Source organism: Ornithorhynchus anatinus, chromosome 5 (genome assembly GCF_004115215.2).
Source record: "Ornithorhynchus anatinus isolate Pmale09 chromosome 5, mOrnAna1.pri.v4, whole genome shotgun sequence".
Taxonomy (NCBI): Eukaryota; Metazoa; Chordata; class Mammalia; order Monotremata; family Ornithorhynchidae; genus Ornithorhynchus; species Ornithorhynchus anatinus.
Window position 1 is genome coordinate 68,771,119 of NC_041732.1, and position 12,378 is coordinate 68,783,496.

The following is a 12,378-nucleotide window of genomic DNA, read 5'->3' on the forward strand; positions in this document are numbered from 1 at the left end:
TGTTGCTTGTTTTCTCCTGCATTTTCCACTCTAGCAGAAATTCCAGTATTTAATTCAAAGGTGGCGAACATGGAAGGGATGAACCTACCGTAGAGCTCTGCTGATTTTAATCTATTGCCTTTCTTTACTTGAGGCCCCAGTGCTAACCCAGCTTTCCCCTCCAACTAGGAGAAACAGAAGGGTGGGGATTGAAACACTAAAAATAGTGAGCTAATGGCCCAAATTTTACACCTTTTTCAAATGCTCTTTAGCAGCACATTTCCTTTGCCCTTGAAGATTTTACATTCTGATGCTATTCACGGAATCTTCCAGTGCCAAAAATCAGGAGACCAGCTTCCACCGGTACTCATCCTTCATTCAAAATGAAGAGTTGTAAGTGGGGGCAGAGGGAGCCAAGCTTGAGCCAAATCTGACCGACTTCAACATGGAGCCTTGCGACCCAGGAAAGGCTCCAGCTTCTGCGAAGCCCTCTGAAGCTAAGTTTCAGTGAAACAGAATCTTTGAGAATTCCCTTTCAGAAGCCTAAACGAACCATCTTGGTTTTTTTGCTATTGGGTTGAAAAGTTCAGTGACTTCAGCTTAATTAAAAAAAAATAAATTCTGTCACCTACTACTGCCCAGCTATTAGATTTTCCTAATTGCTGTTGCCCTTTACCTCTTTGCCCATTGAGTTTGACCCCGAAGAACAGAGAATAAAATTTTAGGCCAACTGGCTCCACCAGTTGCATGACATTATTGGTGAGGTGAATCCACTAGGAAAAGAGGCTGAATCTGACATAAAGCAGATCTTAATGGGAACAGGATTATGAATACTATTCTCTAAGGCAACCTAAGGTTGCTAAACTGGATTTCACTTTATTTCTTAGGTTAGACAAGGAGTACTGTTTCTGGTGCCTTAGGCCCATTTTAAAGGCTGCCCTCTTTTGTAACGGCATAAAAATATACTTGCTATATTGAGTGTTTAGACTGTGAACCTGTCATTAGGCAAGGATCGCCTCTGTTGCCGAACTATACATTCCAAATGCTTAGTACAGTGTTCTGCACATAGTAAGCGCTCAATAAATACTATTGAATGAATGTGAATGAGTAGCATTTTCATTTGACTGGAAAACTAACCCCTCATTTGGTGAGCCCTGACTGTAGTTCTTTGCCCATCTGACTGAAATGCAACAAATAAAGAGACTGAAGGGATGAATGATTCCCCATCCAATCTGTTTTCTTCCCCATTGATATCTGGGAAGACATTTGTTGTTAGTAGTTTCTTAATGCTTAATATGTACCCGGCACTGTGCTAAACACCAGGTTATATACAAGATAATCACTTCCCACCTGAGGTTCACAGACTAAGTTGGAGGGTGAACAGGTAGCAATAATAATAAAAAAGCTACATTTATTATTTATAAATAATAAAAACTTTAGCTGAGGTGTCCAGGAGATGAGGCTGACGCAAATTAAGGTTCACATCAACCCCCACCCTCTGATCCCTTGTTTATCTCAAACCTTTGGAGGTATACGCTGGCTATCCCTGGATTAGTTTTTTACAAGTCATTCAATGGCACAAATTCCCCACTTCATGCAAATATAAATGAAGTAAACTTTCAGAGTCTTTGCTGTGAAATCCATCTCTCCTTGTTCCATTTAATAATAATGGTGATGGTACTTAAGTGCTTACCATGTGCCAAGCACTGTTCTAAGTGCTGGGGTAGATACAAGGTAATCAGGCCGTCCCACATGGCCCTCACTGTCTTAATCCCCATTTTACAGATGAGGTAACTGAGGCCCAGAGAAGTTAAGTGACTTATCCAAAGTCACACAGCTGACAATTAGCGGAGCCAGGATTAGAACCCACAACCTCTGACTCCCAAGCTGGTGCTCTTTCCACTATGCCACACTCCTTCTCTGGCCACAATCCCAGTAGCTAAGAAATGCGCAGAGCCGATAAACCCAAAGAATAGTCAGTCAATAGTATTTGAGGGCTCACTGTGTACAGAGGACTGTACTAAGCATTAGGGAGAATATAATATGGCTTGATTTCTATCTTTATAGTAACCAAGCCATTCAATTTCTAAACTTTCAGATTGAATCATATCAGGTTAGGCATTCCTTTTAAAAGACTCATGGTTTACCATGAATACTCCTCAAGAAAGAACGGATTGCTACTGAGCCTTTGATTAAACAGAGAAACACGGCTCACTGCTGTGTTTATTTCTTGGGCAGAGATAGGCACATAAAGCTAAAGACACCTGCTGATGTCATGACTGCCTTTATTGTTCATTTCAACAGCAGGAAAGTCTGGCACCAATATTTTCTGCTCTCTAGCATGTGTCACAGCTGCTGAGGCAAGTTAGCAGAGAATACCAACTGCGTTAAAAGTCAAGCCAAGATTAATCTCTTCAATGCAATGGAAAAAAAATAGCCCTCTCCCCCTTCGCCTGCAGGAAAGTGAATTTGAACAGATCACATTTGGATATAGCAGGCACTGGAACCACATTCCCAGCCCTTCTAGTCATTTCATTAACAAACCTTCTTAATATGAAAACCATCTAATCCCAAGGAAGGGGTTAAAAAAAGAGGCAGCTCATAATTTGACATGACCGAAATCTTATTTACTATTTAAGTATAAGTATTTTCTGATTTTGCTAAAGAAACGTGTACACTGAGGTGATTTCAATTTGCTGGTGTGCCTGTTCCAGGACTTCCCTCATTAGAGAGGGATGTAAAAAATAAATTGGGGTATTTGTTAAGTGCTTACTATGTGCAAAGCACTGTTCTAAGTGCTGGGGGATACAAGGTGATCAGGTTGTCCCACGTGGGGCTCAGTTTTTTTAATCCCCATTTGACAGATGAGGTAACTGAGGCACAGAAGTTAAGTGACTTGCCCAAGGTCACACAGCTGACTTAGCGGCGGAGCTGAGATTAGAACCCCGTGACCTCTGACTCCCAAGCCCGCGCTCTTTCCACTGAGCCATGCTGCTTCAATGTCCTCCCCTTGCACTCCAAGATGCTCCAAACAGCAGCAAAATGTTGGATAGGTACAAGAGAGAGATCCTGGTGTGGAAGGAGAATGTCTAGAGAGGTCCTGTTTTCTTCCAAACGCAGTATCACACCAGATACACCAGATAATGGAACCCAACAAACTGTTACCACACTAGATGGATGTTTATCGCGACTTTGAATCATACAACAAGAGCCTAGACAGGAGGATGCCTTAATGGTATTTTATTTCAATGAAACTTTACTTCACAGCCAGTGGGTCACTAGTGTGTATGTGTGTGTGTTGGGGGTGGGGGGGGGAATGGAGGGTTGGGGGGAGTGGAGAGAGGTCAGAGGGAGTCTAAGGAGACTTTAAATGGGACTAGCAGCCAGGAAGCTTCGTATTTTTTTTAATTGGAGGTGACAGAAGAGTACAACCATTTCTAAGAATGTCTGTGTATACTCTGAATTATACGACCAGAAAGCTACACCTTTTGTGCTCAGAAGTTAGAAGCATTTGTACAGTACTGTGGAGAAAAATAACATCATGCCTGTTGGGGCCCACCATGACTGGAAAGTGATGCTTTTGACACCAGGAGCCCATGGCTCTATCTAGTCAAGAGCAAAAGTCAGTTTTCCGTTAGCCTTACCATTTTAATGAATATCTCTGAGACACATTTTAGGAAAGTACTCGAGTTCCCTGACTAAATATTATTAACATGACAGTACAATGAACATAAAGAGGACACAGAACAAGTTTAACCTTAAATTAAATAGCATGATTTAATTTAGTAGCTGCTTAATTCTGAATAGTCTTTAAGTTAAAAAAAGATAATTAACTATTAACGTTAATGAATTGAAACCTTCCAGAAAGCATGAATCCAAAAGGAAATGTCCAGCAGGTGAGAAAAGCCACAGACGGGAGGGCCGATCCTGCAGCTGTCTCTTAAGTTCCAATCATCAATGAAGAAACTGCTCTGCCAGAGTTTTCATTTTGTTTTTCTAGAGTACACTCCCTGTCCCGTTACTTAGCGTGATCTTCTAACAGGTACACGATGAGCTCGTAGGTGGACAACACGATGGCAGTGTTTGGTATCTGCCTGATGAGCTGGGCGAAGAGTCCTCGATAGAAGGCAAGATAACCTTCTTCACGAGCCACCAGGCGCGCTGTCTGAATGAAAGCCTTGTACTTAGTGCCTTCCTCCCGCAGTCGTGTCCTTATGACCTCTGCAACGGACAAAATACCAGTTCAGTGTTGCCAATATGCTTCTTATTTGTGTGTCTTTGACAAGCCAGTGATCATGTACAATGGCCTACCCACCCGGTTACGTTAAGGGGTTTGCCAGAGAAATAACTCAAAGTGACTATCGCAAATTTTAATAGTCTCTTACACTAGTAATGGGTGTATTACTCAACCAACCCACTGTCTTGTGCATTATGTTCTTTGATTCATTAATGTGTTTCTAGTAAAGCAGAAGAAACCTTTAAAGAAACTGGTATAACAGTTATTCCTTTACCACTAAACCTGGACTGGATAGCAACTTTGACTAAGAAACCTTTTTTTGTTACTTAATGTCGTCGTCATGTAGTTAGACAGCATCAAATGTTCAATCATTCAAAATCCCCATTCAGAAAATAGCCATCCCTCAATGGAAAACCCAAGAGGGACAGGATGAATGGAGAAGCAGTGTGGCCTAGTGGATAGAGCATGGGACTATGAGTAAGAATGACTTGGATTCTAATCCCAGCTCCGCCTGCCACTTGCCTACTGTGTGACCTTTGACAAATCAGCTAACTTTTCTGTGCCTAGTTGCCTCATCTGTAATGGACGGTGTGCAACCTGATTAGCCCAGTGCTTAAATACCATAAAAAAAGAGGCATAAGAAGAGGGGAAGATTCTATAAGATGGGTATTTGAAGGAAGCCTGACATCATTTAGTTGAACAATGAATCCTAATAATCAATGCCTAAAACAATACTCACCTGGAACTGAATTTTTGCCTGCTCCTTTACGAAGCCCCTTCAAGGGGTCTATGTGCTTTCTCTAACCACATCCAGAACTACGTAAGCAAGATGTGGGCGATTATTTTAGGGTAAGGACTATTTATGGACTTTTAGTAATCCCCACCTATTGCTCTTCTCAGGGACACAGCACGCCAGGAGTTTGTTGCTTACATCTGTGGCTGGCTCAGAGCCCTTTATTATTATTATTACTACTACTAGTAATAATAATAGTATTTGTTAAGCGCTTACTGTGTACTGTACTAAGTACTGGGTACATACAAGATAAACAGGTCCCACATGGGGCCCACCAGATGTAAACTGAGCCAGAATCTGTAATCATTCTTTAGCTGTTTCTTAAAGAAAGAAAAGTGCTGACACAAGAATTCTTAGTCAAATCCTAATTATCAGTGGCCTGATGCAATGTTTACTAGTAATGTCCCATTACCTAAATTGGAGAAGAGATCACAAGACTTTAGCTGTTCGCAGTGTGGAAATTGCATGCATGACTGACACCTGGGAGAATATCTGTATCTAAATTATTGTTTTTTTAAATGGTACTAGTTCAGTGCTTACTATGTGCCTGGCACTATACTAAATGCTGGGATAGAAACAAGCTAATCAAGTTGGACACAGTTCATTATCCCACATGGGGCTCACAGTCTTAATCCCCATTTCATAGATGAGGGAATTGAGGCAAAGACAAGAAGTGGTTTGCCCAAACAGCAGACAATTGGCAGAGCCAGCACTAGAATAATGTTAGGATTTGTTAAGCGCTTACTATGTGCCGAGCACTGTTCTAAGCGCTGGGGGAGATACAGGGTAATCAGGTTGTCCCACTTTGGGCTCACAGTCTTCACCCCCATTTTACAGAGGAGGTAACTGAGGCACCGAGAAGTCAAGTGACTTGCCCAAAGTCACACAGCTGACAGGTGGCGGAGCCGGGATTAGAACCCACGACCTCTGACTCCTAAATCCGTTCTCTTTCCACTGAGCCACGCTGCTCCTAAGCTCTTTCCCTCACTAGGCATTTGGATTTTTGATTTTATCCGAATTAAAACAGAGGTCAGCAGTGGCTAGGACATATCTGACTACAGAGTCAAGATGGACTTCTTTCAGAGTCCCCGGTACTGGTCTGGAGCAGGGACTTATAATGCTTGTGTAGGGGATGAGTGAAGTTCATGCCATTCTTGGTGTTTTTCACCCGAACCTGCCATTTAGAAATTAGATTCTGGAATCAGAAGTCCTTTCATTTCTAGTCAGGTGAAGTCACAGAAATAGCCATGTCTCAGAGGAACTCCAGATCTGCGGCTTAAAACAGTGTGAGGACCAAAGTGACCAAGGTTTCAAATTCCCTTCGGGCTTTCCACAGCTGTTCATGGTGGGTTACAAGCTAACCTTAGCTAATGGACCTCCCCCACTGCTGGCATTACACTTGGATTTGGAGCCCGGAAGCATTTACCCCGTTACCCTTGAGACATAAACAGCCAGACACTCGATAAAGCAGTGACCAGTGGCCTCATGAGCCAGAGCTGAGCAGCCAAGAAGCTGCAGTAATAGGTCTACTGAACTTTTGAGAATTCCTCCGTTACTTGAAATCAGCTCAGAGGGAGCAGAGGATCAGTGGCACACACCAACACTGACTACAAACAGCTGCTCGGTGAAAAAAGAGGATGACATACCATGTGGATAAGCAATGCAGGAGGCACATCCCTTGGAAATAGCAGCAGCAGCCATAAGTCCAAAAAAATTTGTGGAGTTTCGATTTCTTTCGGTCCCATTTGTTGCAGGAGTCAACTGGACGTTTTTCAGGTACTTCTTTAAACTCTCATAAATGGCAAAACAGATTATGGTTTCGGAAATTCCCGCATACGAGGCAGTTAGACCTCTATAAAATCCACGAATGCCTTCTGTCTGGTAAACATAGCGTGCACATTGGAGCGTATTCATCTGCTTTGAACCCCTTACTCTACAAAGGAGAAAATTAAAGAACAGTTAGAACACAAGGTATACTTAAGTCTTAACTACTGCAAACCAATGTATTAAAACGGGTACGAGAATGACTGCTGAGGAATACAGAGTACAGTAAGTGCTGAAGTATTATTATTTGAGCCCGTTATTGGGCAGGGATTCTCTATCTGTTGCCGAATTGTACATTGCAAATGCTCAGTACAGTACTCTGCGCATAGTACGCACTCAAAATACTACTGAAAGAATTACTTCTGCGATACAGCTTATGCAGGACGTGACAGCTGAATATTTTCCACTCAATGCTACTGGCAACAAGAACTTGATTCCTTAAAGCCAAAATGTCCGCTTTTCCTTCCCGGTGAGCTAATCAGACCTGCTGCACTGCTCTTTTGTTATTTTTAGCACACTACCCTACGCTGTGTATCACCTTGACTTTACAATAAAATAATTGTGCCAGCTTCTATCCAGTTTAAATACCTCAGTTAACGAAAAACACAACCGAGAATAGATTGGAGGATGTGGTAGACAAAGGGGGCAAAGAGAATAAATGTGGGCAAGTTGGGGAAAAGATAAGATTTAAAAAGAACAAGAAGATTTTGTCTGGAAACTAATGCAAGAGTTTGTGGAATTGGCGACACCTAGTGGCCCAGATTAAATTAAATTACTGTTTTGCAAAAAAATTACTGAGCGCACTTTACTGTTTAAGGTGCATCTATAGGTGAAATGGTCCTGTTTCTATCCTGGATTTCCCCCTCAATACTACTCTTTTCCCCATGGAGTCATTATAAAAACAATCTTTTAACCCAAGCGCAACGGAGGTGAAAAGGTTTAAGGTATTTGTAGAAAGTAACCACTACTGTGAGATGTTTTCTTCAGCTTGATAGCTCAGCATTTCTTTTGGATTTATTTCATTGTTTACCTCCGTTCCAACTGCATCCTGGTTTTAACCATCCATATCGGGTTCATTAGGGAATTTGTGATAAAGGCTAGATGGAGGAAAAAGAAAAAACACAGTTGTCGGGGACCCTTAGAATGATCACTGAAAGAGTACAAAGCACACACTGTTTGACTGCTAGCATGGTGAGCTGGAATCCGGCCTAGTTAAATGGTTTAAACACAAAACAGGCAAAAGGAACCAGCTACGGCTCTATCTCTGGCTAGCAAAATCATCACTTAATAACTGTGGTATTTGTTAGGTGCTTTCTATGTGCAAAGCACTGAAGTTGGTCCTGGGGTTGATATCATTTAAGCAGATTGGACATAACCCCCATCCCACTTTGGGGTCAGAGTCTAAGAGGAAGGGTGACCAAATATTTTATCTCCATTTGAAAGATGAGGTAACTGAGGCCCAGAGAAGTTAAGTGACTTGCCCAAGGCTACATAACAGGCAAGTGGCAGAGTTGGGATTAGAACCCAGGTCCTATACACTAGGCAATCCTACTTCTTTAAAAGTCTTATTTTTAAAAATCAGCTATTTACTAATATTCTTTTATATACCTATAGTCACTACTTCATTTACATTTAAGGTATTTTTCCTCAGGTTTTTAATCTATCAAAATACCTGGCCTAAAACAATTCTTAACCCAGTACTTACACCTTTTATTTGGATTGTGCTGATGGTTCATTAGGGCCCCAGTAAATGAATCATTGCATCCTTTCAAACAGGATTTCTACTACTTAAATAATTCACCCACTTGACTGCCCATATTAACAACTTTCATGGCCTGGAAGAAACACTTGGATTTTTCCCACTAGGTGACCAAAAAATAAACCTACTTACCTGCAGAGCCAGCTGAGAAAATGTGCACAATATTGCTATTAGGCACAAAAATGCCATTAAATTGCTCCTTGGCTTTGGAATAACATGCAAAGTAGACAGCCCTGTTGGGACAAAGAGACTTCTGTTATGAAATTTTTACTGCCCTGTTTAATCCAGCTCAAATTCAGTAACACAGAGTAAATATTTCCAAGCCAGGAACAAAGGAAGAAAAATAAATGCAATGCCTTTAAACATGTACTGACCCATGAATCGAAACCAAATCATTTGCCCTATTTTAAACTTCTTGTGATTAGAATGATATTATTAATCCACTGGCACCAGGGAAAAACAGCCATTTACATTCAAGACCTCTTGCAAATGATCAACCCACACCTTGGGGAAAGTCCAACCTGCAGCTCTGTGAATCCAGGCCCTGGCTTCCCGGTAGTCACTGCCCAGTTTTGAACACACCCCTTTGTGGATCTGCTGTCTCTCGGTGATTGGCCATGCCTGGGCTCACAATTTGAAAAATATATTGCTTCCCAACAAATGAACAACATATGCAAACCACTCATCAGGCTAGGCTACTACAACCAAGATTCTGTTTCCAGAGCCACCAAGAGTGGCTCCATGTCAGAGTCACAAGATCTTCTGGTCTCTCGCTGCTGAAAGCCACCTCTCTGACTTGGGGGAAAGGGGAACCATTGCTGACCTGCCCCTTCCCATTCCCAAAATGCTGGGTTGGAGGAGAGTAGGTAGCCTGGCCTGAAAATAAAATGTAGGAATATAAGACTACTTTATCAATGATAATATTTGTTCAGGGCTTATCAGCCAAGCAACGGGATAGATGCAAGTGGGCAGTCTCTATGCCACAACAGACTCACAGTCTAAGTAAGAGGTCTTCCCATTTTACTGATGAGAAAAAAATGAAGTGCAGAGAAGGCCCAGGACCACAGAGCAGGCAAGCGGTGAAGCCCGGATTAGAACACAAATCCTCTGACTCCCAGGCCCATGCTTGGCCACGCTGCTTAAAATTCGTTAAAACTTCATTAATCCTCAAACTCTGGTTTTACGTACTTACCACCACACCACAAAACCATGCAGTATCAAGTTTACCTCAAACTAAGTACTCCATGTTCAGACTCAGCCTTATACCAAGGAATTTGTCCTTCATCACTATCACCTACTATGAAGGACAAACATGCATGAAGTAAACTTCCTGAACACTTTCAGGGTCCTACCTTGATGGTGCAACTCCAACCAAATTTGGCCCCAAGCCACGAAAGAGTGACCGTGGTCCCTCCTTCTCCAGGATTGACCTGAAAAAAGCAAAAATCAAAATCATTAAGATAGGCAGACAAAGGAATAAAAGTGAATCTGTTCATTAACCCATAGCAAAGATGCACAAGCTCCCTGATGCACCCCAAACTCCAGGCTATTCTGTTTCATTAAGCAACAGCTCCATCAACCACAGTGAGAACTGCTTAAATAGCAGTAGTTTGGATATTTCCGAAGAAAGCCTTTCCTCACGAAAGGACATCAATCAATAGCATTTATTGAGCACTTACTCTGGAAAACCCTGTACTAACTGCTTGGGAGATTATAAAAGAGTTAGCAGACAGGATAGCTTGCCCTCAAAGATTTTGCCATCTAATCTTTGGTATCAAAGCAAAATGCTGGAGGTGGCATCTTGCAACTATAAACTCCTTAGAGAAGCAGCGTGGCTCAGTGGAAAGAGCCCGGGCTTGGGAGTCAGAGGTCTTGGGTTCTAATGCCGGCTCCGCCACTTCTCAACTGTGTGACTTTGGACAAGTCACTTAACTTCTCTGTGCCTCAGTGGCCTCATCTGTAAAATGGGGATTAAGACTGTGAGCCCCACGTGGGACAACCTGATCACCTTGTATTCCCCCAGCGCTTAGAACAGTACTTTGCACATAGTAAGAATTTAACAAATACCATCATCAAATTAGCTCCTTAAGGGCAGGGATTTTGTCTACCCACTCTATTGTATTATATTCTCCCAAGTGTTTAGTACAAAGCTCTGCACAGTTATTCCTCAATACAAACCACTGACTGCCAAGTCTATCTAGATAAACCATTACTGTCTCCCCAATCCTTACTTTCCCATGTGAGAAAATAGTCCAACAGCTCATTCTGGGGATTATACAGTTATGGGAATTTATTGTATTTTTGCCTGATTTTTCTACCTCCTAGTTTAACTTCTGGGTACTTCACCTCTCCCATTACATTCAGCAGAGCTAAAATTATGGCCATTAGGTGGTGAAAATGTGCAGAATCTCCTGAAATTCACCCCCACAATGTAGGTGCACACTGATTCAATGGAGGCCAAGTGTCTCCAAGGAGACTACGAGCCTGATACAATGACTGCTTATTCTTCACTTAAATCACGAATGTGGTTTCCAGCTGTAGTGACTCATCACAACTTAAAAAGGATTATGCACAGCCTGTCCTTTGGGGAGTATTTTCCATTTCAGCCCAATGCTTGGGCAAGCAGGTTGAATCCATTCTTTCTAGAATCTCCAATGTCATTACTGTCAATCAGATTTTAAATCATCATACTGCGCTCCTTGGCATAAGCCCTGACTTGGGAGGAAGGGAGGCAGCCATGAGGCTTACTAGCCCAGCAGAATTTGGACTGCAGGGGCAAAGCTGGTAGCTTTCTGGGGTCGTTTGGCAGGCCATAACTTTTCCCGTCCCTCTCCACTGACCACTTGGGGACTTTCTAACCCTTTCCAGCCCCAAGCTGTAGGCTGATCCTAAGGGGCATTGCACACACTTCAGGCTGTCTGGGAGGGCCTTGACCTTTGGAAACCCCACCTCCAATTCACTCTGGAGCTAACTCAGGGTGCCCTCTCACCTCTTGCAGGGATTTTAATTACACCTGGGTAAATTTCTACCATACTATATTCAATATCATGTAATGTAATATCTTGGTCACTTCAAGCTCAATGTGTTCAAAAGTAAACCTCTCTACTTCCCTTCCAAATCCCTTCTCCAACCTTTCCCCTCAGTTGACACCACCATCATCCTCCCCATCTCCAGAGCCCACAGCCCTGGCATTATCCTGGACTTTTTCCACTTTCAACCTTCACACTTAGGAGTTGCCAACTAATGTTGTCTCTAACCCTATATTTTCAGAATCCGACCCTTCTCTTCCAGACAAACGGCTAGCACATTGGTCCGGGAAATTGTCACACATCACAGTTTGACTTCAGCCATCAACCTCCTTGCTGATCTCTCTGCCTCTAATCACTCCCCGCTCCAATTCATACTTCACTGTGCTGACTGATTTTTGTGAAGCCTAATTCACAAATCTCTCCACTCCTCAACAATCTTCAATGATTGTCCCTTCCCCTATGCATCCAGTAGAAACTCTTGACAATAGGCTTTGAGGCATTCAATCAGATCTCCTACTTAGACTTTTCTTCTAGTATACCCCAGCTGGTATATTTTGTTCCTATCAAGCTAACCTACTACTGGGGCTTTGTTCTTGTCTCTCCTGCCACTGACTCTTGCTCATATCCTCCCTCCTGCCTGGAACTCGCTCACCCCTGAAATCTGACAGACTATTGTTCTCCCATCTTCAAAAGCCCTTCAGAAATCATCTCTCTCCGAGGGGGCCTTCCCAAATGATCTTTCAGTGTTATTTCATGC

General features: G+C 42.5%; 1 protein-coding gene across 1 annotated transcript in view; it reads right to left on the reverse strand.

Annotated features, from left to right (window-relative positions):
- Positions 1-3,204: 3,204 nt before the first annotated feature.
- SLC25A33 (solute carrier family 25 member 33) overlaps positions 3,205-12,378 on the reverse strand; it is a 29,933-nt gene continuing 20,759 nt past the window's right edge. The window contains exons 3-7 of the mRNA XM_029066306.2: positions 9,945-10,022; positions 8,725-8,825; positions 7,864-7,930; positions 6,656-6,942; positions 3,205-4,200 (exon numbers count right to left, since the gene is read on the reverse strand). Coding sequence (XP_028922139.1) covers positions 3,998-4,200; positions 6,656-6,942; positions 7,864-7,930; positions 8,725-8,825; positions 9,945-10,022 — 736 coding nt within the window. The 3' untranslated portion in view covers positions 3,205-3,997. The remainder of the gene's footprint in view (positions 4,201-6,655; positions 6,943-7,863; positions 7,931-8,724; positions 8,826-9,944; positions 10,023-12,378) is intronic.